Raw genomic sequence first — 26,172 nt, forward strand, 5'->3', positions numbered from 1 at the left:
ATATAGAATATATATATTTTATATTATATAGAAGCTGTGAATACTGCACTCTAATCCCACTCTATTAGCGTTTTCGAATGTAGCAGGGTTAATCGCTCTCAGAGCGATTAATGACGTCAATGCATCGTGTCTGCCAATAAAAGGCTTGAATTCATAGTAAAATATAATGATTAATTGAACCGGATTGGGTTAACCCCTTCATTCGAAAACGCTATATTTTTAAACCTTTCCTTGTCCATATCGCCAACTAATAGCATTTTTGAATAAACGGGTTAATTCAACGGATCAATTAATCACTATATTTTACTATGAATTCAAGCCTTTTATTGGCAGAGACGTACATTTACATGCTAAAAAACTTCTTCAAATTAAAGGGATTCTCTTTAATATATAAATATATATATGCACTCAACTATATTTCCGAGTTAAGAGCATTCTTAAAAAAAAAAAATAAATAAAATAAAAAAACTTGTAATCAAAATACGTCGCTATATATTCGCTGTTCATTTAGCAAGATTAGAAAACGCTTTTTTTTTCTTTTACTCTCTCTCTCTTGTATTATCAGATATGCAGTTCATATTCCATATTTATAGATTTATACGTCTTATATATGCTTACAAAGCATCAGTGCATTATACTATATATATATTATCTAATATCGAATTGCGTTGTTGACACTGTGACGAGTTTGAAATATTAAATAAACAGTCCATTTACAAATTAATATTATGAATTTACACTCGAAAATATTTTATGGAATAAGACAGAGGTATTCATACATATATTGTTTTTATTATCTAAAAACTATTGTATCTATTAATTAACTGAATAGTATTATTTTTAATACATTAAATTATATATGTAGATTATGTGTAGATAGATTTTTAAAATCTTTAAATTATCTTTTGGTTAACTCATTTCAGATCGCAGATACCATTATTACAAATGGTTGTAAGAAATTATGCTAATATGTGCCAACAATATTCTGCAGAAAAGAAATATAAATTTTCTAAAAACACGCAAAATTCTGTTACTTCATATGCAACATATGTTGTTGTTGCTGTATCAGTTTTAGGTATATCCTACTATGCTTTTAAATATAAAAAAAATGTTTATACTTTTAATGCAACACAAAATATACAATGTGGTCAATTACGAAAGGATATGAAGGTCTACACTTTGGAAGAAGTAGGAAAACATGATAATAAAGAGAATCGTATTTGGGTTACCTTTGGACAAGGAGTATATGATATAACAGAATTTGTAGACAAACATCCAGGTGGTCCCTCAAAAATTTTGATGGCAGCAGGAGGTTCAATTGATCCTTTTTGGTCAATTTTTGCCAATCACAATACACCTGAAATATACTCATTGTTAGAATCTATGAGAATAGGAAATATATCAAAAGAGGATGCTACATCTAATAAGAACGATTTGTATGATCCATATGCAAATGAACCAACTAGGCATAAAGCCTTAATAATCAATGGTCATAAACCTTTCTGTGCAGAACCACCGTCTTCAATGTTAGTTGAGAGTTTTCTTACACCAGTGTAAGTTTTATATATATTATTCAAGTTGTTTTTCTCTCTACTATACATGCTTTGCACATACTTTTAACTATATTACATTGATGTTGCTTCTTTTTTCTTCGCATAGTGATCTCTTTTATATTAGAAATCACCTACCAGTACCCCAAATAGATTTAAAAGATTACAAACTAGAATTAGCAATAGAGGAAAAAATCAAAAAGACACTTGATTTTGAGGCAATAAAGAAGTATGACAAGCACACAATAACAGCAGCTATCATGTGCGGTGGAAATAGGCGTTCAGAAATGTCAAAGGTATATGCTATACAAAAATCAAAAATCACTGTTCTGAGTAGTAACAATATTTATGTAGCACTTTATTTATAGGTAAAGAAATTGAAAGGGATTAATTGGAATGTAGGTGCAGTTGGAAATGCCACATGGACTGGCGCACGATTATATGATGTATTAAAAGATTTGGGAATCAATGAAGATGAATTTGATCATGTTCAGGTATCTTCTTTATGTAATCGAAAGTAGCCCAATTTTTATAGAAATGTTGTTATTAAACTCTGCATATTGATGCTATTCTTCTGATTCCTCTTGTTAAAATATTTGCACCTATTTGATAAAGTCTAAATTAATTTTGTTAGCATATATTATATATATATGGATATATATACTTATAAATAATATATAATTTACATTAAAAAGATGCTTTCCGAAAACATTAATATTTTCTCATCAGTTTGAAGGATATGATTTAGATCCATCCGGTATGCCATATGGTACAAGTATTCCTATCGACAAAGCTATGGATCCAAGAGGAGACGTGATTTTAGCTTATGAAATGAATGGTAAACCATTAAGCAGAGATCACGGATTCCCGATTAGAATAATCGTTCCTGGTTTTGTGGGGGCGAGAAACGTGAAATGGCTTAGTATGGATAATTTTAAGACTCTAATATTGATTATGTATAACTATTGAATTCATGTGCTTATGTCTCAAAATATTTGATAGATAAAATTTGCGTTTCAAAGCAAGAAAGTGAATCGCAGTGGCAACAGGGCGATTATAAAGGATTCTCTCCGAGTACAAATTGGGACAATGTAGACTTCAGTAAATCGCCTGCGATACAAGAAATGCCCGTAATATCGGCAATATGCGATCCACAAAATTCAGATGTAGTTGAAGTAAAAAAAGGAAAAATAGAAGTAAAAGGTAAAAAAAATGAAAGTTAGGTAATCACAATTGTCTGATCTGTTACAAAAATAATGATTAAGATGTAATGAATATTAAATTAAATTTGAATCATGAAATATAAAAAAGATTATATATGATACTCAAAATATATTTTGTATATGTTATAGTCATACTTAGGTTTGTTGTATTGACAAGATTTAAACCTATAGTTATTTTTACATAAATGCTTATAAAATATAATAAATTTCATCAGGTTATGCATGGTCTGGTGGTGGTCGGAAAATAATTCGTGTTGATGTAACAAATGATAAAGGTAAGAAAAAAAAAAGAAATAAAAGCTTATAGCAAATTATCCTTATCATTTTCTTCATTTTAATGATTTTCTATTATTAAAATTTTTATATTGTTTAATATAAAGGGAAGACTTGGCATACAGCAGATTTGATAGAAGATCTTCAGGCAAAGCAAGGTCGATACTGGAGTTGGTCATTATGGAGAGTGGAATTACCTGTTGGTAAGAATATTAATGAAATTGAAATCTGGGCAAAAGCAGTTGACTCAGCGTATAATGTTCAACCAGAAAGCTTTGATAATATTTATAACATTCGAGGATTGCTTTGCAATGCATATCAGAGAATTAAAATTAAATTAAAACAATAAACCAATTGGTTATTTTTCTATCGACTTTTAATAAATAATTTATTCTGAGTTTGTATCTTCTGAATTAATCAAGTGTTTGGCAGTTATAATTATACTATATTTTATATTGACTAAAAATAAATCATTTTAGGTTAATTATAATTAGAAAAATATCACTGAATTGGTATTGATATGAAAAAATTAAAATTAAGTAAATTTTTTCAACTCAAATCTTTCTTTTCACTGATAGTAATAGTTTTTGTATTTATAACTTTTTTTTTTTAAAGGGAGGACACTCGATCGATTGTTCTAAAAAATGTGTATATGTTTACAAGTATAAAATATAGAATATTTTACATTAAATAAAACTAAAATAAAATAAAAATATGTATATTTTATTCTTATAAATTTAAATATATTTAGAAAAAAATCCTAAATGAATATTATTTAGATTTTATGATTTGAATACTCGTTACTCTTCTTGTCATCAAATAGATTTTTTTCCGGATAACGGGAGAAATAAAATTAAGTTACTGTAATGAGATTGCTTAAATAATTATGCACAAATATAGAATTTATTTAAACCAAATTTCTGACAGAACATGTATTTTAAACTTTACTGATTAGACTTGCCATAGACTATGCAATGCATAGACTCTCTGCTGAATATTCTAATCTATGCTAAACGGTTTGAATCTTTGCTAAGTAAAGTTTGAGTCTCGGCTAAGTGGGGTTCGATTCTTCGCTAAATAGGGTTCGAGTCTTTGCTAGACAGGATTCGACACCCTAAAGTTTGAGGTTAATTCAAGCAGGTTGCATTTTGGCTGATACAAGATACAAGCGTGTTCTAACCTTGAAATATTTTTTTAACTGAATAATTTTTGATATAAACGATTTTCTTGGTTAAATTCTCATTATTCGATATACGATATTTTAATTATTATAATTATTAAATTATTAAATTTTAAGAAATTGGTAAGATTTATTATATATCGAATAATCTCTCTCTTTCTCTCTCTCTCTCTCTCTCTCTCTCGCTATTCTATAACTTTACATTAGTATGAATTATAAATTTTAAAAAGATATATATTAATAGTTCGAGTTTATATTATGCACCGAGATTTTTTAGATTTTAATAAATAATTATATAAAAAAAAATTTTTGTTAACTATAACAAAAAAAGTTAGAGAAATGCAGATTGATGTGATATTTTTTCTAACATTTTTTAAAAAGTAATTTTTAAAAAAATTTAAGGAACGCGTTGAGATTATTGTGTGTACCTATATTATATGAAAAAATTTTTCTTAAATATTACATATGTTTCTAGATTTTATTAAATATGAACAGTAAATAATAATTTGCTATTCCAATGGCTATGAGAAAAAGAAGTGGCTCTGGTGCCAAACGTCAACATAAATGCAAGTTAGTACCAATCTACGAGAGTTTCTTCAAAGGTGAAGATTTAACCCTAGCTCATCCAAATTTTTGGAATGAACTGTTTCTTATTAAACCTATGGTATGTATTTTTTTAAATCTTATATACATTTTTTTAAGCAGTGATGTTAATAATTGTAACAAGTAATCTGTTTACTTATATTGTGTACTTTGTTACCATTTTTGAATTTTGTGGGCTTTAATTATCGAAGCTTAATTGCTATTGTTTATGCATGAATACTTACAACTTACAACTAATATGGCTTCCTAAATAAATGACATATTTTTATATAGAAGTACAGATTATGAATTTAAATTTATATATTTTTGAGATATAAATAATTCTTTTAATATAGTAAATTTTGTTATTGATAAATATTATTTCTTGGAAAATATACATAAATAAAGATGAATATAATATTGTAGGTACCTCATATCGAGAATGAAATTTTGCATATGACATCGGAACAATTAAATGCTAGCAAAGAAAATTTGAACGCATTAGTATGCCATTGTGTCGATACTTTAGTTGATGAACATCCATTTAGGATAGTATATGCACTGCAAACTTTAGCAGCAGTTATCCAATCCATGTACAAAAAAGCTAACCAAGGAGACTATGGATTTAATTTAATAGATATTCTAGTAGGCTTTGACTCTGCAGAGCAGAGGATGACAACATTAATGCAACATTGTAATAATTTTTTGACAGGTATGAGAAAGATATATATAAATGATTTAATAATTCTAAATATTTATATATTTCACATTTTAATTAGAAAAAAAAGATTAGATAGTAAAACAATGAGAGAAAAATTTGATTTTTTAGGTGAATATCCTGATAGCTTAAAAGCTTTGTGCCTAAAATTATTGTTAATAATAATTACTGGTATGGACAATATCAGCCAAAATACCTTATTGGAATATGTGATGCTAAACAGTGTTTTTGAATCACTAATTCAAGTATGTTAGAATTATTTATAAGCCACACACATTATTTTTCTAGATGTATATAAAATTTGTATAAATAGAATATTTTCATTAGTTCTAATGTGATATTTATTTAATGTCATCATGCAGTTATTGAGAGATACAGCTACTAGGAATCGCCATGGTCATGATGTGGTTTTATTATTAACACTTCTAGTCAACTACAGAAAATATGAAAGTGCAAATCCGTATATTGTTAAATTGTCAATTTTGGATGATGAGTTAGCCCTCAATGGATACGGGCAAGCTATATCAAGTTCATTAACGGAGTTTTGTCGACAATTCGCTCAACAAAGAGCAGGTATTGCAAGAGATATAATAGTGTAATCTTTCTTTTAATTAGAAATCCTTTTCATCAATTTTTCGCGAAACTGTATAATTTAAATTTAATATATGATATCTTAGAAGAGAGAAGACTAGATGACTTCTCTACAGGATATTTTCTATATTGATATAATACAATATGTAAATGTTTTTCAATACAATAATCAATATATTTCCAGAAATACAAGCTTCTTGGTTATCCTCTTTGACTAGTATAGTTGGTAGCATGTTTGTTGGAGAAGAGGAAGCGAAAACGCAACAAGTTCGCGCGAATAATGCTTTACTTTTAGCTTTGTACGAAGCTACACACTTAAATCGTAATTTTGTGACTACTCTGGCCTATACGCAAAGCGATACCAGCGCACCTCCGTCGCCGAATAATACTTTGGGTCCGAATGCGGTAGCTCCTGGCGCTTCACCACCTGATGTAACGTCTCAACCGTTCAATTTATTAGCAACTTTTCTGCAGTACTGGTGAGGAAATTAAAAGATAATAAGCACATTAAATATATACACGTATTTATACATATATATATATATATATTCATGTACTCATATAAACATACATTTAATGTATTACAGTTCAATAGTTATGCAAGTTATTAGAACAGAGGCTATAATGAATAATGTGAAATTATGTTTCTTGATACTAAGCTGTATCGCGGAGGATCAATACGCGAACAGTTTGATGCATGATGCGAACCTGGCGTTCAGAGTTCAGTTACATAGAGTACCCATGCATCATAGAAAATTACAAGATAAAGCAGCACCTGCTCAACCACTTGCAGCCACGTTACTCGGTATATTCTAGTATATGTTTCAAAAGTCGCGTGTGTTCTAGAAATACCATAAAATAGGAACCAAAAAAAAGGGCTGTTGCCTTAATAACATAAAACGTTCTAATTGCATCTAACTAATAAAATATATTGTGTGAATATAAATTACTTAGACTTTATTTTAGATGAATTAAATAAAATGCTCCCACTTTTGTTTTCCATTATAACACATACTTGTAAAGATGTATATTGCGTATTTTATTATTATTTTTTAATTATAGATCTGCTCGTTGAATTTATAACATCGCATATGATGAAGAAATTTCCACTTGAATTATATCATCATTGTATCGGCGTTCTACAAAGACTGCTATGTTACCAAAAAAGATGTCGTGTCAGACTTGGTTATCAGTGGCGAGATCTTTGGACTGCATTAATCAATTTGTTGAAATTTTTAACAACTCATGAGAGCCATCTCATTAAGAAAATGAACATATTTCCTTTAGCTATTCAGGTAATGAGATAGAGAATTGAAAAATTTATATCAAGATATGATTGAATAAGATAATATTTTTGTTACTCTTCAAAACAGGTGGTAAATATTTTAAATTTTTTCATTACATACGCTGATACATTCCTGTCATCACCCAATAGTTATGATGAATTATTTTATGAAATTATTCGTATGAGGCTTATTTTTACCAATTTAAATGCTATGGGTAAGTGACTGATGAGCATAAAAATCTTTGTAGATTACCAATAAAAAAATATGATATTTTATAATGAGATATGGAAATATTTTAGCACTGAGATATTCGACTAGTGAATCGTACGAGTACAAAGAACATGCGCTTAAATTAACAAATTCTCTTGTGAATGTGAGAGATATAGTAAATCATTTTCCTCCAAAGATAGCTGCATGGCTAGCGAAAGAGAGCTTGTCGACACCGACGGAACAACAAATTCTAGCTATCATAATACAGAATTATGACAGTCTTGCTTTAAAACTGCAAGATAATCTGGATCAGTATGAGAGATACTCGGAAAAGCCTAATCATACTGCATTTTTTGAGGAAATGGTAAATAATATAAATAAGATGTATAAAAAACTATTACATGTATAAAATGTAGTTTATGTGTTTTATGCTATATGAACCTTATGTTGTCTTTTACATTACAAGAAGTTTACATTGCGCATGCGCGCCGCGCGCACACACGTATATTTAATTAATATTTTAATTCATATTAATATTATTATCTCTGAAAATTGGACCAATAAAATTTTTACATGCGCATAGTTATATCCACTGGAAGGTAATATATGAGTAACATTCTAAACATTATTTTCAGGTAACTGGAGTGATAGTAGATACACGGGCTTCGATAGATCTTAATACTTTAGATACGCAAACTATACTAGAAGAACTTTCAAATATTTCATAATGTAAGAATATCTATATTGCAATATATATTTTCAACATTGTGGCTATATTACTGTTATTATAATACATCCTTATATCATATATCCCAAACCAGTTTCTGTCCTAAATTATTTAAAGTTCTTGATCTTTCTGATATCATGACATCAGAAGCGAGAAATTTTTTGAAATATTCATGTGCATAAAAAAAATTCATATGAATTTAACTTTAATTATTATCGTTTACAAAATTGAAATTAACAATCTGTATATTAGTATGCATATATCAATATTTAAATGTATCGATAAATTTCCTCCTTTCCAATGATCCATACACCCTACTAAAAATCAGCTTATTAAAAATTTAGTATAATAGAACGTTCGTACTAGAACATGTATTATACATGATAAAAAACCAATATTATTTACAAAGCTATATATATAAACACATAATTATTGTATATATTTATCTTAAATATATATTCAATATATATAAAAGAGATTTAGATAATATACAATGTGCGCACACGTTAAAATTTCATTTTTATTTTTTAAATGTATACTATACATATCTTTCTTTAGATGCCTAATTTTTTAAATTTATATTGTCAAAATAATGACTTATCTGTTCCAATGGTAACTCATTATAAACCGAATTGTTTACGTCATAAACTTCGAATAAAGGTATCGGTCGAGTTGAAGCTTTGCCAATAATAATTACGTAAGGATAGCCTAATGCACGTGCAAATATAAGCCGTTTACCAATCGTGAATTGTGTACGATCATCCAATATTGCATCGATATCGCGTTTGCAAAGAATTTCAAACAGTCGCTCAACATAATTAGATGCATTTTCTTCTTTACTACCAGCCTGTGGACAACAATTTGATATATAATAAAGCATGATCTTTAATGGAAAGGAAAAACTGTATTTATCATTATTACCTTTGGTGGTATAATGCATACTGTATATGGTGCTAATTTCACTGGCCACCTTATCTCATTAATTGTCGATAACAATTCAACAGTTAACATAAGAATACGACTTAATCCTAGACCAAAACAACCCATTATCATAGGTTTCAATTCATTTTGCTCCATATACATTGCTTTTAATGGTTGTGAATACTTCGTATTTAATAAAAATGTGTGCCCTATCTGCAATTATCATTTATGCAATGTGCATATTTGTTTCTTTGTAATATTTGCTTACTTATATTTGTGTTTTCTATTTACATCAATTAAGCAAATCAGAAGTACATATATATAAATTTTCTCAGCAATCTCTACATTACCTCGGCAGTAGTATGTTGCTGTAATTCGTTTTCACACTTTGGACAATTTATTGTTTTAGAAATAATTTGATTAATAGAAAAATGACATGAAGGGCACTGAAGTATGATATCTTCGCCGATATTAGATATATAATGATATTCGTGTGATACTAAGCCCCCGATTGTTCCCATATCACCTATGACTTTTAATAATTATGATTAAATAATTTTTCGCAGTTCTTTTTAATTTTATATAGATTATGTAAATCCTATAAATTCCAGTATAAAATTAGAAAAATGTTGTATACCTTTCTCGTATTTTATACCAATCTGATTAAAAATATTATTATAAGACTCGCAAACTAGATCATATGTATATTGTGCATTATCCAAATTAGTATCAAATGTATACAAGTCCTTCATAATAAATTCTCTGCTCCGTAGAAAACCAAGCCGTGGTTTCATTTCGTCTCGCCATTTGCTAGAAATTTGATATAACCTCAAGGGTAATGATTTAGTTGAAAAATGTCCTGCTGATGATATTAAGTCACAGATAGCTTCTTCATATGTCTATAATAACATAGGAATACTCGAAGGTATACATTTTATATGAATAAAATGACATCATTTAATCTATATATTTATCTAGTAATCTATATATATTATCTAAATATAAAAGAAAGCTCTGCTAGGTAATAAATATATTACATTAGTGCAAAAGACTTATCATATTAGTCAAATACATCTAAAAAAAACTACACATAATTTTAAAATATATAATTAAAATAATTATTATTAATAATTAATTAGTTAATAATTAGTTACCACTGTGTAATTATTTTGGAGTGTATAGAAAAATGATATATCTTTTGCACCAATCAAACAATAACTTGTTTGATATATTCAGTTTTCTCAGTTTTTTGTAAAAGCTTTATTTTTTCTTCAAAATAACTATAATTGCAAATGTTAAGATTAAAAAATTTATGTTTTATTCAATTATAAACTATATATGAACATAACTGTGATAATAATAATACGGCATATTTTCCTTTAAGTAACTTTTAATCAAACAAAAATATGATGTAGATAATATATTTCTTACTTACTGGACTTAATATATATTCTTTCTCATGCCTATCTTTAACTGTAAATAATTCGGCTTTGTTAGAGTCATATCTGTTAGTTTTTTTCCATAGTGAAGTAGAAGTTAATGCTGGAAGCAATATTTTTTCCGCACCAAGATTTGTCATTTCTTTATCCACAAGATTTGTAAGCTTATTCAAGACCCGCATTCCCAATGGCAACAGAGCATACATGCCAATGCTAACTGGTTTAATAATTCCATAATTAATCATTAACTGAAATTATAATTAAATTTTCAAAAAAAAAAAACAAAAACGATTAAAAAATGCAATAAAGGCTTCGAATCAAAAAAATTAATCGATTTTAATAAAATACACTACAATAAAAGAAATATTTGGAATTAATTTGTTCAAAGAAATCGTCAGTTTTTATTTACAATTTTTAATAGATTGCCATTATATCGAATAAATAGTAAATTACATTTGCAATATACATATTTTATATAAAAAAAACTCAAAAATTGATCTAAATGAATCTTTAAGAGATTTTTTTTTCTTTTTAACTGATATTTAAAATTGGAAAAAGAGGACATACCTTATGACTTTGAGATATTTCTGTTTTGTCTCCAATATCGGATAATCCAGTTGTCATAGGTTGAAATATTTTGGACATTCTAGATAAATTAATCATTGTTTTACCTGCCATTCTAGAAAATATTTATCGATTGTTATCGATGTTATACAACATATATACATTGATTGATAAACGTGAATGTTGCCGGCAGTAATTTCCGAATTTGCGAATATAACCAATATAACTCCGAAATTCTTCAGTCATAGATAATGGAAAACGTTGAAGAAGTTCTCTACAAACAAACACACACATCTATTAAGCCCGGTCTACAATGAGTCGTTAGTCGTAAGCAAATTGACCAACCACAGTCTATTATTCCAAGATTATTCTAGGAATAATCGACTGTAGTTGGTCAATTTGCTTGCGACTAACGACTAACGACTCATTGTAGACCGGGCATTATACTCTGTATATGCGCATACGTACATACATACATTCCGTTTGCGACAATCGCTGCAATCGCATTGTATCAATCAGTCTGTTTAGTACGGTCAGAGTTTAGAGTGTCATTCGTGCCAGTGACCGGTGTGTGGATTTCTGTCGCGGATGCGCTCGCCTTCTTGTCCTCTCGTTGTACTGGCGCCTTCTTGCCGTCATCGCCGCGATACTTGTAAAATCCGTGCATCGTTAGAAGCATCACAATGTCAGGACACGAGCCAATGTTCATAGCTACGGACAGCATCGATGGTATCTGGCCCTTCCTACAGAGTGTGAGTCTGAGTGGTCTTTTTATTATTATTATTATTATTATTATTATTATTATTATTATGCCACTTTATCGTAGCACTTTCAATTATCGGCCACATCTCGTCTCACGTCTCACGATGACAGCACATTTTTCTACTTTTTACTGATTAAATTAACAATTAATCTTCGATGATATGCACATATATGCACGCATGAGAACAGAAATGCCTTAATACATGAAAATAAACACATGTCAAAATATATATGAGAAATAATTATATGTTTGGATATGTGTATGTCTCGTTCTCTCTACTTGCTCAAGCATATCATTTGCATCAAAGATGACAACGTTGATGTTAACGTCTATTACCGGAAGTCTTGTGCTAGAATTAAAGGTTTAATAAAAAAGGAAGCACGCAATCTCTCGTATTAAATAAATTAATTTTCATTTTCATTTCGCGATCGTATTCCAAAGTTTAGCGCCAAGTACCACTGGACAATATATATCACATAATTTTACTTTTCTGAAACAAAAATTTCGATTAGTTTTATATCGTGATATTCAACGACAAGCATGTAACGCTAATTTATTCTCTTTTTAATTATATCATACATTTTTTTCTTCTTATTATAATTGGGGATTTATAGTTTAAAGAGATATATATTATTAACTCTTTATTCACATTATTGTTATATTACACTTTTTGCATGTAAAATAAAAAATACACATTTGGAATTTTTAAAGAAAAAGAGAAAGTATATAAGAGAAAGAAAGAGAGAGAAAATTACAAGAAGATGGAATGTTTAAAAAGAGCAAATACATTGCATTTTTTACAGTTAAAATAAAATCGACGAATTATTTGGGCTTTGGAAAAAGGAAAAACAAAGAAATTAAATGCGATTAAAACGAAGGATAGAGCTTCTATCTAGATCGTAACAATCTAAATCAATTATCTAAAAGAAAAAGACCATCAAACATTGTAAAACGTTGCACTATAATGCAACTCTCGCGTTTAATTCTAAATTTCTAACCGGCGATCTCGTTCATTGATGCACGCTGCACTTTTCATTCCGCAGCCGGTTGCTCGTTTTACGAATGTACGTTGTGTCAAATTAAATTGACGACAATTGCAGTCTGCGCTGTCTTATCTTATCATCGGTGTTGCGTGTATAACAGGACGATTAAAATGTAACATGAGCGAAAATAAAATATCAATTCTGTCTGATTCTGTATCGTTATATATATATAAATATATATGTATATATAAGAATATATAAAAAAATCATTCGCTGATCGAAATCGCCGATTACATATATTATAGTACTCTATTTTCGGCATGCTCGCCTTCGTTCTCAAGGACGCATTGTGCCGAGATACGAGTGTTCTCATGAAAACATCGCGTCCCCTTCCTTCACCTTTCCAGGCGATTTAATTTATGTCTTCCAGAAATTATTTCGGGATATTTAAACAGTTATCTTGGTACGCTTTCGAATTTTACATCTTGTAGCTAGAAATATACTCCTTTTGTTCTTCATTCAAAAGCAATTGCAAAAAATATTCTAATAAATAAGATAATATAGTTGTGAAAATTAAATTTCTCTTTCAGACGTTTAGAAAAATTGGTTCTTTTTTTTCTATTAGTTTTAATATCAATTTGTTTTTTTCCAGAGAGCAAGATTGATATAAATATATTTTGTATAAACATATTGTTGCAGATTGATTGGAGAGATCCATGGCTTGCTGTGTTAATTACTTTTCACATAGTCATCACAATGACTGCATTAATGACAAGGAATCATGCGAATTTTCAGATAATTTTGTTTCTTATACTATGTAAGAGTTTATTTGCTATAGTTACTGCAATTTCATCTGTTTCTGAAACATTATTATAAAGTTATCTCTGTTTCAGTACTTTTGGTTTATTTCTCAGAAAGTATTAATGAGGTTGCAGCAACAAATTGGATGTATGTATCAATTTCAATTGTAGCATGTCACACGCAACATAAAGCAATTCATTCTTTCAGATTTATACTAAATTTTGATTTAATAATTTCTTCAACGATTTTTACAGGGTATTCTCTAGACAGCAATACTTTGATTCCAAAGGTTTATTTATATCTGTCGTCTTCTCTGTACCTATTTTAATTAATTGTATGATTATGGTGGTAAGTACACATAATATTAGCAATATTATATTTAATAGCTTCAAGACTGACTAACTTTGTCAATATGCCTTTTGACATTTAGCTACATGTCTGACTATTGTAAACAATTTTTTAGGCCAGTTGGCTTTATCAATCCAGTCAATTAATGACAAGCCTAAGACGTGCCCAGTTACGACAGCAGGCAAAAAATCGTCAGTCAGACGAAGCAGCGAATGGCAAACTGACTACGCGACCGAAACACGAATGAAAACATCACACATCTAGTCATAAACGTGGTAGAATAAGAGAAAGTGCAGGGCACATGTTTAATTTAATTTAAGGACAAAATGCAGATTATATATCTACATCGACTTACAGCTAGATAGGTCTCACAGAGTGCTGTGTATATTTGGCTATTGTCAATTCAATGATCGCTCCGATCTCAATCGCGAAACGTTAATTAATCTGAGGAAGAAAAAAAATATAAATATATCTGTGCAATCACAGAATGATAACACACATCGGAGTTGCCTAGTCAAACTTTCTGTTAAAATGTATCTCATTGTGCCGTATTACAACAATTTTACGAAATTAAACCATCTGATGCGGGAAACAAAGTTAGAGAGAAAGTCAGCATATAAAAAACAATAACTACAGATAAGCATGCATGATAATGCGACAAAACATGCTGCTATCTTAACCAACATTCCGGTAGTTTTTTTTTGTTGTTTTGATATTAAAGTACGGATTGCATCTTAATTAAATCAAAGTGTTCTTAATGTGTAATTAATGTACTTATTACGTAACATATAGTGCAGATACATCATTACACTTTTACCATAATAACTCCGCTGTAAAGAGATAACACATAATTAAAGGCCCTAGTATATAAATAAAATGTATGTACGTATGTGTGTGTGAGAGTGTGAATGAGTATATGAATTCTGCGAATACAAATAGCCTTTTGAATCATGCTTTTGAAAAACAGACAGGATGTCCAAAGAGTATTATGTATTGCCTGAATTGTATATTGATGTAAATTAAAATGCATTAACTTGCCGCTTTTATATTTAATACATGTTTCACCGTTTTAAGATAATAAAATATTTCTTTACATACAACCATATGCTGCATCGTATTTTTTGTTCTTCCTCTTCCGCGATGCGCATGTTGACTCAATAAATTGCAAACCTCATAATTATTCATATTTGTATAATATTTTAATTTATATAGTTATTTAATACTTTTTGTTTTTCTATCAAATAAATAAAATAGAACTTTCAAAAAAAAAACTGGCATTAAAATATTGTTTTTTTTTACTTTTTCTTAGTAACTCTTGGAATCTGATACTCATTAAGAGAGTTTGTTATCTATTTGTTCTTGGAAAATAGATTTTTTCTATTTATGTAATATCAAATGCATTTAGAGAAAGCTTAAAAAAAGGAAAAATTGCTGCATTACAGATTTATATTATCGATATATAATATATAGCTCGGAACGGAACCAAGTAACTTGTTATCTACTGAAAAAATACTTCGTAGTTCACGTTTTACGGATAGAGGCGCTTCGCACACATGTAGTTGCACACGACATGCAGATATAGGTTATAGGTGTAATAATTGTGTATTTTTGCTAGAAAATATAGATCCAGAATCTATGTGTGATAATTATATATAAATAAGAATATTTGAGTACATATATGTAAAAATTGCCATCTTTTATTTAAACTGTTTTATATAATTGCCAATATTGGATATGCCGTTTCAACGATGCTATTCACTTTTGTCAATATCACGACCAGTCACGACAAATTTAATTGCACGGTTTATTTCGAAAAGTAATAGGATCAAGCAATGTTTGCCGAAGGAAAGCGATAAAAATGGAACTAATGTTGAGATTTTCAATTCGAATACTTCATCGGAATATACAAAAACCGATAATGGAAATTATACTTTAAAATCTAAGCATAACCTAAACGATAATGTAAACATAACACCGCCTTGTCATATTCAACAAACTATTACTAACTTGCCTAGTGAAGACTTTCTCGACGATCGTGATATAACGTTACCGGATCCTCTGGACACGTGCACCGAAGATATATCGGACATTGGTCCATATCTTACTCCGACTTTCACCTTTGCAAAGTATGCAAACAAATCTCGTACGATCCAAGAACTGGTGAAGCTTGGAGTCAATCTATATAAACTTGAATCAAAGGAGGGAATGTTGCAGTACATTCTTAATCTTGATTTTGAACAAGATGTGAAACCATATATAAGATTCCTGCACGATTGTGGTGTACCTGCTAATTGTTTGGGTGATTTTCTTACAAAGAATCCCAATATCTTCAAGGAAGACATAGATGACCTTCATACAAGAATAAGATATCTGAGGGCTCATAAGTTTAACATTAATGCGATAAAGACTATAATCTGCAAAAATCCCAACTGGTTGTTGTTTGATACAAAGAATATAGATGGAAGACTTGGCTATTTCCAAAGTAATTTCAAACTTAATGGTAATGAAGTAAGGATCTTGACAATTAAGGCATCCAAAGTAATAACGTATAATATGATACACTTAATGTCAAACACATTGACTATTAAAGAAGATATGGATTTTGATGAGGAACAGACGAAACAATTGCTTCTTACTCTACCTAAGATTTGGGTGAAAAGTAAGTGTATATTAATATAATTTCAGAATTCATAAATGTAAAATTTATCTAATCCATTTCTTAATTGTTATTTCAGACCGTAAAAGATTGTTTGCTGTATTTGAGTATGCTCATCACGAAATGCAATTGCAACATGATTTTCTTGTGAAAATGCCGCATATATTACTTTGTAGAAAAAATAGACTTCAACAGAGGCATTCATTCTTGGTGGAAATGAAAAAGGCACAGTATGATCCTTCTAAACCAATGTATGTTTCACCACGAGTCTTAGTCAGCGGTACAGACGCGGAGTTTTGCATGAACATCGCAAAGACATCTGTTGATGTTTACAATGCGTTTCTAAAAACAGTTTAACCCCAGTAGTGTTTTGATGTAAATAAATGTTAATGTATAAATGTGTAATGTATAATGTATAAATTTACACATCCCCAATTTATTTCTGATCATACATCATTTCTATTTTCATAACAATGTTTGATTTTCTTTTATATATTTTGTCCCTTTTTTATGTACATATCATATACAAATAATTCTTATATGTCATTGTTATGAGCATAACATTATTATCATCTTTTAAATAAAAAGTAAAAAAAGGCAAATATTTAGTGTATGTCATTACTTTTTATACATATCTTTCTTATTTTTATGTCGCAAAATAGAGAAGAATGGTAGTATTGCACATATAACGCTAGGTATCGCTAATTGGTTCTGAATTATATTTACCTAATGTTTACGAAATTTTTAATATAATAAATACGAAATAAAGATTGACAATTGCGCTAAATGCGCAACGATAATGCAGAGAATTTGGTTCTTAATAAAAAATGGAGCAGAGTGTAATAATCTTACAATGTTAGTAATACTTTCCATAATTCTACTTAATAATTATTCTCCTAAGGCTGTGTCGCATCAACAATTAATGCTAATCCTAATCTATTTTTAGCAGTTCATCTCGTTTATTTTAAAATAGAAAAATTATTCAAAGTTTGTTAATACCATTAAAATGTGTGTTTATATCAATACAAGAGAGAATAAGATTAGGATTAGCGACAATTAATGTTGCTGTAACCTGATCAAAGTTATTAATTATACTTTCCTAATTCTATTTTCTTTTGTATTGCACGCACCGAATGATAGAGCAACGAATCGATCAGTCCAGCTACGGTAAATACACCGCCAATAATGGCGCAAGTGTTTGTTGCAAAGTGTCCGAACGACTTTGCTTTCTCTGTGTACTTTACCATGAGTGGGCTCAATTCGTAGCTAAAGAATATACCTGGCATTCCGGATTCGCCGGTAAACAAAGATACCTGCTTCGCATGCCGTGTTACAGAAAATTGATTCGTGAAAAGGGTCGAGCCATCCGAGCGAACATATGTTGTTGGAACGATCTTAATGTAATGGTGAAACATCATGGCGCCTGAAAACAAAATAATCGTATCAATAGAAATGTTTCAAACTGATTAAAATGTTCTGACTGCTCATGTATCAGCAGCAGATGACTAGTGCTGACATGTGACCAGATAAATTAGGTGAAGAATACAAAAGAAAAATCACTTATAAAATTAATTCCTTAATCTCTTTGTGTTTAACAGAAATAATTGTAAAATTTTTTGCATATATTTATAAAAGCGAATTCTTTTAATTCCTATATATATATCCTTAAAAAAATAATTTTTGGGTTTTATTTCTTTCATATTAAAAAAAAAAAAATCCTGAAATTTCTATATTATTTAAAAAATAAAGTTCTTTACATTTCTCTATATTATTTCTTTATATTCAAGAAATAAAATTCACAAATTTTTATATTTCGTGATACGCAAATTGAATATCGCGCTATGCCGAATCGATGAGTGACGTCAACGGAAGTAAGTAGCAGACAGCGCAGCCGTCCTTTTTATCACATCGCGGATTCATCATGGCGCCCTTCCGATATTGTGATACTAGTGTAATGCGCTAAGAATCTTTGGCAATTTTACAGAATCGTGATTAAGTTCCTAAATTGAATAGTAAGACTAAATATATCTAATTAATCGCAAGTGCACAAGCTCATATAACGGACGCTTTAATAGTAAGTGTATGCATAATCAAAACATTTTGCAAATGTATGTATGCAACAATAAATTCCGCTATATTTGCAATTGTGTACTCAAAAGTTGAAATCCGCAAAATTATTCGAACAGAAAGATAAATTCAATTTAGTTTTCTATTATGTGTTATAATTTATGAACCGAAATTTGAAGTAATTTTCAAAGAATTAAAAGAGAATTGTGAACATACATTGGAACCGTAACATGTTTTGCAGATTGCAAAATGCCTGTAGTACCTGGAGGAGCTTATCAACAAGGACCTTCTTGTTTTGACAGAATGAAATTAGGCTTTACAATTGGATTTTGTGTAGGAATGGCCTCTGGTATGCTCTTTGGAGGATTTTCTGCTCTTAGGTATTACATCGAACAAAAAATTATATATATACATTAGCTGATTTAAATCCAAGTATGCATATAATGTTTTATTATCAGATATGGATTGAGGGGAAGAGAATTGGTAAACAATGTTGGCAAAGTGATGATTCAAGGTGGCGGTACATTCGGCACATTTATGGCTATTGGAACAGGAATACGATGCTAGTGTGTGTTCATGGATAAAGCTATATATGGAACATTTTGGAGTTTATCTCCGAGTTACAACTGTATTGTAAGAGCAGATCATTGAATTTTTAATAAAATAGGTTTAAGGAATAAAAACATACCTTCTGTGGCAATTACAGTTGTATCATCCATAGGATTTGTTTTTCCTGGGATATTGAGACCGAAACTTAAATGTCTAATCTTATGCGTCATATTGAAGTGAGTTGAAGTGTAAGGCTGAACATCGTGTACTGCAATATTGAAAAATAAGTTAATGAAAGCAACAGTGAATATTATAGAAAAATTAAATTATTTTGTTAGCTTACCGTGAACATGGTCCACAGAAAAACTGTCGCCTGGAGCAATGTGAAAACTTCCGCCGACTCTATTCACTTCCATATAACCGTAGATTTGGCAGCCTTGTTCGAAGGCGTGTTTGTTGATTTCGTTCAAAGATTTCATTCCAGAGAAAATCTTATCTTGACATTGTTTAATATTAGCTGCAATTGGTGGAGCCCATTTTTTGAATCTATAGGCTTCCCGTACGTCTTCACAAGTATTGCAACATCTGTGAATAAAATTCTTTTATATAAATATACATTTTTGATAGATTATTTCTAATATATAAACAATATCTCTTTTTCTCTTTTACCTCAGCGACTCTGTGGCTGCCCCATAGCAGTCTCCACAAATTTCTGTGGAACTGATCTCCATTGCCTGTAAAAATGTCCCATCCAATAATAACTAGTTTGCAAATGGACATTCAGTCGGAAGATACCTATAAAAATCCATTGTTACCTTCTCTGTAGTTTTATTGACAGCTTTAGTGTCTGTAATATCTGCAATAAAACAATTTTTAATATAAGATTTTATTTCGTATATATATCATCGCGAAAAACATCACGTACTTGTCCTTTGTGGATCCTCTATGGGTTTACCATTCAAGTCTAACCGTCTTTTAAAAATGTTGTGTTCTATATCTAGGTGCTGCTCACCAGTTGTATCCATAGCATCTATCGATAAAACTAAAATACTACATAAGATGAAAACTGTATCGTTTTTTTTTATTAACACTATTTGTACTTACGATCACAGGATATAGTAGGAACTATTATATCCAAGTTGATTCTTAATTTAGAACCTCTCGATGTATCTACAAATAATTCCTCACTCATACTTGGGGTGAGATAATAATTTATCTCTGACATAAACAGTATACCCATGATGATTGTACTAATGATTGTAACTGAAAAGACATTATTTTGTCATCTGCATTGATGTAACATGTGTAGAATCAATATTTTTTTATCGATCATAAAGTATATGTCAAGTTGCGCTTTATTTATTGTGGGCCAAATGTAACAGTTTTTGTTAAATGTTAGAAAACACATAGAAAACAGAATGGCAAATTGATTCAGTAACAAATATCTGTGCAAGTATCGACGAGAAAAATACTTTATAGAATGTTAATAAAAAAAATTTGAAGGTTATAATCACTCGTCGACATTACTTTGCACCGTAACGAATATTATTAGGTACAATATAGAATAATAATAATAAATATTCCCGTCTCTAGTCTTTATAGTAATTTTCGAGATTTGTTTTCGCCAAGAACAGGCAGGGATTATCGACGGAAAATCGTCGAGCATCACTCAAAACAATAACAATTTTTCGTATTTACCGATGGCACCGCTAAAGGTTCTCACAAGAATATCCGCCTCTTCGCGCACTTTTGGATGCACGTCCAATTGCCGTAATATTTGCATTTTTCTCGATGACAGAAGAGCCAATTCGCGCGCGATGCGGTATAATTTGTAGAAAGCACGATATCTCTACGTGACAAAACCGGCCACCCTGAAACTGCTTGAAACGTGGCAGTTAATTGGTGGATCGGCCGCGTGAGCCTATTTAAAATTTGGTTATGTTAGATTATCATTCTCATGCATTAGCTTTTAGCTCATTTCTTTTTGTTTCGATTTTTTCATTTGCTTTATTTTTGAGATTTGATATAACTTTTTTTATTTTAGTGAATAATTTCTTGTTATTTTAATATTGATTGGACACTACGAATTTTTCACAGGCAAGATTTTAACATTTCAAAGATTTTAAACGCGCACAAAAAAAGATTGCAGAGATTTCTATTTCCACATTTCAGTTTTAATTTTCTATATGTGAAAAAATATTACAAACACTCGTCATACGCCATATGTTATATATATTTTTCTTACTATATTCAGTATTTGTAAATTATTTTCGAGTCTCTGCTAAGTAGGGTTAGACTCCCGGATAGGTGAGGTTGGAGTCTTGGCTAAGCAGGGTTCGAGTCTCGGCTAAGCAGTTCTCTGCTAACAATAAGAAAGATTCGAGTTGTCACTAGGTGGATTTGAATCTCTATTTATTAAATGGAATTTGTGTATGCAAATTTCTGCTAAATAAAATTGGACTTTTAAATAAAATACGAAACGCGCGCTTATTAGAAAATTATTCTATATATTTAATTAAATTGCTTTTAGTATATCATTTTATTATTTTCTTACTTTACTTCTTTTTTATCGATATACCTGTCCTGACAATAGGTTTGTATAGTGTTCTTTTCAAGATTGTTGAAAGAAAAATCGCAGATAGGAATATTGAAATAATAATCCATTTGTTATGTTTCTAATCTGTAACAAATATTTTCAATAAACTTTATTCCACATCGTGCATCATCACGTTGCTCTTTTCATGACAGGACAAGTGTTTTCATTGTAGATATATAGTTCATTACATTTGTTATGTATTTATACAAGATCACCTGGATTTTTTAATCTGTAAATTGGATGCATTTCGAAAGATATCAGTAGAGTTGAAAAAATCGAATGTGTGTGTGCACATATATGACTGTCCGTCCGACATTAGAGAAAACACATTCTTAGATCTGTCTATAAAACTCTGAATGTGAATGTAAAAACGAGTTTGTCTCGACATAATAAGTCTTCGCATTAATCGAATTATAGACTTGTGTTATTAAGGCACTCTATGCCAGGATACTTATCATTAGCATACACGAGCAACAAAATGAAACAGAAACAATAAAAGCAAACGAGACACGAGAAATATATGTATAATAGACTTGAACATATAAATAATCATGTACATGTGTTTTGTTAATTAAATTAAAAATAAACTAAAATTAATTGGACGGCAGTCTAATATTTTTACATCAATTGACCCATTGTTAATATAGTCGTTGTAGAAATTGGCAGTAAAAAATGCAGCGATATAACTTTTCTCTCTCCATTAAAAAAGTATCGTGTTCTTAGATATAAGTAGGATCTTCTATCTTCATTGCTCTATTTATCAAGAACGAATGATTGAACTGAAGAAAATTCAGTTGTTAGCTCTTCTATTACAATTTAACATGTATTATATATGTGTGAAAATTCAAGTATTAGATTCCGTACATAGAACGGTTCATATTTTAGTAAATTTATAAAAAGCTAACTCTAATTTATAAAAAGTAAACGCTACGTTGCATTTAATTATAAACGGCAATGAGATTCTTTTGATTTCTCTCGCGCTTTTTAGGCGCGATCGATATCAATATCGCTTCATGCGGCACGAAGTGTAACATTCTTTGTACTCTTATTATACGTGCCTCGTCTTTTCTTAGTTGCGCAATAAACGGAGTTTTATTCTGAATATAAGAGAGTAATATACATACTTTTCATAATGTATCTCATAGTTTTCAAATGTGACATCAGCAGTAATAAATTCTTCGTTTATTCGCGCATAAAACTGGCACAGCTCTTTTAGCTTCCTATTTTTCTGTTACATCGAATGCTGCATTCGAGAACCAATTAATAAATCCAATTGACTGGTACCCATTGATGCTCCGTAGCTAAGGCATCCAAAGCTGCAATCACCTGCCTGAAGGTATTGTCAAAATCCTCGTTCACAATCACCAAATCGATGTATTTCTCATAGGCTCTCTGCAAAGCTGCGGACTCCTCCAACGTAGATCTCAAATCATCCTCCTATTAACGGAGTAATTAATTATTTAAATTATTTTAATAATTTTATTTTTTTGTATGGAATATTATTCTTTAAAAGAAAATAATGCTTTATGTGATATATATAGATTACGTAATAATATATCTGAAAGAAAAAATATTATTTTTAAGAAATACATATGCACACAAACTGGGTAAGTGCCCAATAGTGTTTAGAGTGTATTTTAAATCCTCGTTTGTATTTTTGTTTCAAAATAATTTTTCTTTTAAATATATAGCACTGGAGTTACTTTATAACAATGAAAGTATATGAAATACAATTTTGACGAAATGACAAAGCTTGTTTGTATCTTGTTTCCTTTTCATTCCGATTATCAAAGTTTGGAAAAGTATTTAATTACAGTAATGTAATGATGCGGAATTGCTTGTCACCTGCCAAGAGAATGTGATATTTTTGTGTAACGAAATGTTGGTTTTATTATATGATATAGATTTTGTTCTACGAATTAAAACATAGAAAAACGTGCGATATTAGAATATAGTTAATCTCATAACTACATACTAAAATAATCTTACGACATTCCAAATTAAGGATATTATAGATACATGCTCTACATGGGACAAAATTAAAATTGTAAATGAGGATCGAGTATAAAATTGAATAACATAATACATATAATTGTACGTCATGCAATACAAACCTCGTATAAAGATGCGAGAGATTCCAGTGTCCTAGCTCTTCTCGAACTGTATCTGATGGAACTCTGGCGGTCGAACTAGCGAAGCCAACATTGAATTTTTACAACAAAATTCATTAACTAAACTGATAGAATAAAGAAATAAAACTAAATACAAATAAATAAGTTTTCGCATATATAAATTGCCAGCGTCGCATAATAAAAATTGACAGAAGGAGCTCTAAAGTGAGCATAGAATTTAACAGACGCAGGGAAGACAATTTTTACAGAATGTAAGCAAGTTTTGAAATATACCGTTAGATTCCGACTGCTAGCACCGGTCGATCTACCGAGATCATATAAAGACTTCAGCTGCTCCATTCCGGGCGCTGCGATGAATATAACATAAGGCATGAACTCGGTACTGTTATGGAGGATCTTGAGCGCGGCCGGACTGCAATCTAATACGCACATCTTGCCGGCTCTTATTAGTTCTCGCACAGAATCCAATTTTGTACCGTACAAATGTCCACCGTGTTCACCATGCTCTAAAAATCTGTGTTCTCTGATGTCAGTCTCTATCGTCTCGCGATCGATGAACCAGTAGCTCTTGCCGTCCTCCTCGAGAACTCGAGGTGGCCTTGATGTGTCTTGAAAGAGAGATTGTTTGCCAAATATAATAATTAATCCACCTTATCCGCATTTAATTAAACGTATTAATTAATTGTATGTTTCTTACAAGGTACGACAGTGCCAAATTTCTCGGGATCGCTGTTGATCAACCTGTTTTTCAGAGTCCGCCGACCTACGCCGCGAGGCCCGACCAAGGCTAAAGTCTTGCGTCGGAATGGCGGCATTCGGGCGACTTCTTCGTAGAGAAGCAACTCGGCAGCATCGAACTCACCGTTCGATTTAGATTGGTACATTCTCCTTTTTTTCTTCTTCGATATCCTGGTGCCGCAAATGCTGATTTTGTGAACAAAGTCGGCCTCGGGCGGCACGAAGGCTTTTCTGCGCTCTTCCAATTCCAGCGAAGGTATCAATCCGGGCGATCCGAGACTTTCGCCCTCCACTCTTCGCGCCTGCCACCAATTCGGATCAGCTTGGTCGACAATTTGGAGGATGTCGCCTTTTTGGAAAGGTAAGCCAATTTCTCTACAAGGTAGAAGCGTATCCTCCGATGGATCGTAATCGAAAAGGGCTCTCATGTAACACTGTAACGATAAATCAAACAAAATGTAGATTGATAAGTTATGATTTTCATTGCTCTGCGATTATGACGCGACATTGTATTCTCTACGCATGAGCGAGCACTGTGAAAAAGAACAAAAACCTAGCAGTTATCGGAAGCACCGAGGTGAAAAAATAATTTGATGCGCTTACCGTAGACTTGAGAAGTCGATTCGTATCAATAGCGATACCTGGAGCCAGTTTCAGTGATAGGTTCTCTTTGGCTTCCTGGATTGCTTGCTGGAGCTCTTCTGGGTTTCGAACTCTTTTACCGTTGACTTCGAGTATTACTTCACCTATCCTCAGAAGCTCTTGACGAGCCGCCGTGCTGCCACCGAGAATTCTGGCAATAATCATATTCCCAGATTCGTCGACTTGTACTGTTAGACCCTAGAAATATACATATATGTATAAATACAATTATACATATATACAATTCAATAAAATGCCCTTTGCTTGCGATATTTTATCCGCGTAACGATTAACAAAGTATTAATCGATTATCCGCGTAACGATTGTCAAAGATTGTATAAGCTATATATATTTTGATGTGTAAACTATCTTGAAGAAGTATGTGATACTAGAAAATCGCTGAAGAATTGGTGATCGTGCCGGCACGAAGAAATAAACATTTGTTTTTATTTATAAACTGGTACTTCCGCCTTTTCTTTAAATGAATTTTCTGGCAGCTAACTTGAGAATGGAGATTTTCACGATAAACTTTCTAGTATTATCTCAGATACATCCAAGTTTGATTTCACGTATATCTTAACGAACATTCCTTCCTCAAATATTTATAATTACATTATTTTCGTGAAACGAAAA

General features: G+C 30.7%; 8 protein-coding genes across 20 annotated transcripts in view; 5 read left to right on the plus strand and 3 right to left on the minus strand.

Annotated features, from left to right (window-relative positions):
* The first annotated feature begins 365 nt into the window (after nucleotides 1-365).
* On the plus strand, nucleotides 366-3,655 carry LOC115234044 (probable sulfite oxidase, mitochondrial). 2 transcript variants are annotated; one of them, XM_029804754.1, is made up of 8 exons: nucleotides 366-769; nucleotides 924-1,553; nucleotides 1,660-1,846; nucleotides 1,919-2,044; nucleotides 2,280-2,472; nucleotides 2,553-2,753; nucleotides 2,989-3,048; nucleotides 3,154-3,655. In XM_029804754.1, exons 1-8 carry the CDS (start codon nucleotides 729-731, stop codon nucleotides 3,393-3,395), a joined length of 1,680 nt encoding a protein of 559 aa, XP_029660614.1. In that variant the 5' UTR covers nucleotides 366-728; the 3' UTR covers nucleotides 3,396-3,655. The 2 variants fall into 2 exon arrangements, with proteins under 2 accessions (XP_029660614.1, XP_029660615.1); XM_029804755.1 differs by lacking the exon at nucleotides 366-769 and having other exon boundaries at nucleotides 924-1,075; nucleotides 1,162-1,553.
* Nucleotides 3,164-8,384, plus strand: LOC115234041 (armadillo-like helical domain-containing protein 3). Of its 3 annotated transcripts, none has more exons than XM_029804746.1 (11): nucleotides 3,164-3,249; nucleotides 4,702-4,890; nucleotides 5,235-5,520; nucleotides 5,638-5,771; nucleotides 5,889-6,099; nucleotides 6,302-6,596; nucleotides 6,705-6,922; nucleotides 7,180-7,412; nucleotides 7,491-7,617; nucleotides 7,703-7,977; nucleotides 8,249-8,384. In XM_029804746.1, the coding sequence occupies exons 2-11, from the start codon at nucleotides 4,744-4,746 to the stop codon at nucleotides 8,339-8,341; spliced, it is 2,019 nt and encodes a 672-aa protein (XP_029660606.1). In that variant the 5' UTR covers nucleotides 3,164-3,249; nucleotides 4,702-4,743; the 3' UTR covers nucleotides 8,342-8,384. The 3 variants fall into 3 exon arrangements, with proteins under 3 accessions (XP_029660606.1, XP_029660607.1, XP_029660605.1); XM_029804747.1 differs by lacking the exon at nucleotides 3,164-3,249 and adding an exon at nucleotides 4,027-4,349 and having other exon boundaries at nucleotides 6,777-6,922; XM_029804745.1 differs by lacking the exon at nucleotides 3,164-3,249 and adding an exon at nucleotides 4,035-4,349.
* A 147-nt stretch (nucleotides 8,385-8,531) lies between these two features.
* Nucleotides 8,532-12,003, minus strand: LOC115234045 (probable proline--tRNA ligase, mitochondrial). 4 transcript variants are annotated; one of them, XM_029804758.1, is made up of 7 exons: nucleotides 11,733-11,849; nucleotides 11,268-11,538; nucleotides 10,697-10,948; nucleotides 9,899-10,160; nucleotides 9,612-9,793; nucleotides 9,262-9,474; nucleotides 8,532-9,187 (listed from the first exon to the last, which is right to left on the minus strand). In XM_029804758.1, exons 2-7 carry the CDS (start codon nucleotides 11,376-11,378, stop codon nucleotides 8,903-8,905), a joined length of 1,305 nt encoding a protein of 434 aa, XP_029660618.1. In that variant the 5' UTR covers nucleotides 11,379-11,538; nucleotides 11,733-11,849; the 3' UTR covers nucleotides 8,532-8,902. The 4 variants fall into 4 exon arrangements, with proteins under 4 accessions (XP_029660618.1, XP_029660617.1, XP_029660620.1 ...); XM_029804757.1 differs by having other exon boundaries at nucleotides 8,857-9,187; nucleotides 11,741-12,003; XM_029804760.1 differs by having other exon boundaries at nucleotides 8,857-9,187; nucleotides 10,697-10,913.
* On the plus strand, nucleotides 11,706-15,260 carry LOC115234048 (transmembrane protein 18). Its single transcript, XM_029804763.1, has 5 exons — nucleotides 11,706-12,016; nucleotides 13,710-13,827; nucleotides 13,904-13,958; nucleotides 14,066-14,159; nucleotides 14,275-15,260. The coding sequence occupies exons 1-5, from the start codon at nucleotides 11,948-11,950 to the stop codon at nucleotides 14,404-14,406; spliced, it is 468 nt and encodes a 155-aa protein (XP_029660623.1). The 5' UTR covers nucleotides 11,706-11,947; the 3' UTR covers nucleotides 14,407-15,260.
* Nucleotides 15,261-15,692: 432 nt separating this feature from the next.
* LOC115234046 (transcription termination factor 3, mitochondrial) lies at nucleotides 15,693-17,410 on the plus strand. Its single transcript, XM_029804761.1, has 2 exons — nucleotides 15,693-16,818; nucleotides 16,895-17,410. The coding sequence occupies exons 1-2, from the start codon at nucleotides 15,894-15,896 to the stop codon at nucleotides 17,170-17,172; spliced, it is 1,203 nt and encodes a 400-aa protein (XP_029660621.1). The 5' UTR covers nucleotides 15,693-15,893; the 3' UTR covers nucleotides 17,173-17,410.
* On the minus strand, nucleotides 17,241-21,803 carry LOC115234047 (endoplasmic reticulum-Golgi intermediate compartment protein 3). Its single transcript, XM_029804762.1, has 9 exons — nucleotides 21,677-21,803; nucleotides 21,130-21,308; nucleotides 20,536-20,694; nucleotides 20,357-20,473; nucleotides 20,247-20,287; nucleotides 20,101-20,165; nucleotides 19,775-20,016; nucleotides 19,571-19,699; nucleotides 17,241-18,238 (listed from the first exon to the last, which is right to left on the minus strand). The coding sequence occupies exons 2-9, from the start codon at nucleotides 21,212-21,214 to the stop codon at nucleotides 17,901-17,903; spliced, it is 1,176 nt and encodes a 391-aa protein (XP_029660622.1). The 5' UTR covers nucleotides 21,215-21,308; nucleotides 21,677-21,803; the 3' UTR covers nucleotides 17,241-17,900.
* Nucleotides 18,701-19,746, plus strand: LOC115234049 (reactive oxygen species modulator 1). 2 transcript variants are annotated; one of them, XR_003883873.1, is made up of 4 exons: nucleotides 18,701-18,889; nucleotides 19,124-19,262; nucleotides 19,341-19,515; nucleotides 19,604-19,746. XR_003883873.1 is itself a non-coding variant. In XM_029804764.1 (3 exons), exons 2-3 carry the CDS (start codon nucleotides 19,132-19,134, stop codon nucleotides 19,447-19,449), a joined length of 240 nt encoding a protein of 79 aa, XP_029660624.1. In that variant the 5' UTR covers nucleotides 18,730-18,889; nucleotides 19,124-19,131; the 3' UTR covers nucleotides 19,450-19,582. The 2 variants fall into 2 exon arrangements, 1 of the variants encoding a protein (XP_029660624.1); XM_029804764.1 differs by lacking the exon at nucleotides 19,604-19,746 and having other exon boundaries at nucleotides 18,730-18,889; nucleotides 19,341-19,582.
* A 291-nt stretch (nucleotides 21,804-22,094) lies between the features above and the next one.
* LOC115234042 (MAGUK p55 subfamily member 2) overlaps nucleotides 22,095-26,172 on the minus strand; it is a 45,589-nt gene continuing 41,511 nt past the window's right edge. For 5 of the 6 annotated variants that reach the window (XM_029804752.1, XM_029804748.1, XM_029804749.1 and 2 more), the window contains 5 exons: nucleotides 25,501-25,737; nucleotides 24,857-25,331; nucleotides 24,433-24,767; nucleotides 24,142-24,216; nucleotides 22,095-23,464 (listed from right to left, as the gene is read on the minus strand). In XM_029804752.1, the coding sequence (XP_029660612.1) occupies nucleotides 23,288-23,464; nucleotides 24,142-24,216; nucleotides 24,433-24,767; nucleotides 24,857-25,331; nucleotides 25,501-25,737 (1,299 nt within the window). In that variant the 3' untranslated portion in view covers nucleotides 22,095-23,287. The remainder of the gene's footprint in view (nucleotides 23,465-24,141; nucleotides 24,217-24,432; nucleotides 24,768-24,856; nucleotides 25,332-25,500; nucleotides 25,738-26,172) is intronic. The other variant, XM_029804751.1, reaches the window with a different exon arrangement.

This window comes from Formica exsecta, unplaced genomic scaffold (assembly GCF_003651465.1).
Source record: "Formica exsecta isolate Colony F162 unplaced genomic scaffold, ASM365146v1 scaffold194, whole genome shotgun sequence".
Taxonomy (NCBI): Eukaryota; Metazoa; Arthropoda; class Insecta; order Hymenoptera; family Formicidae; genus Formica; species Formica exsecta.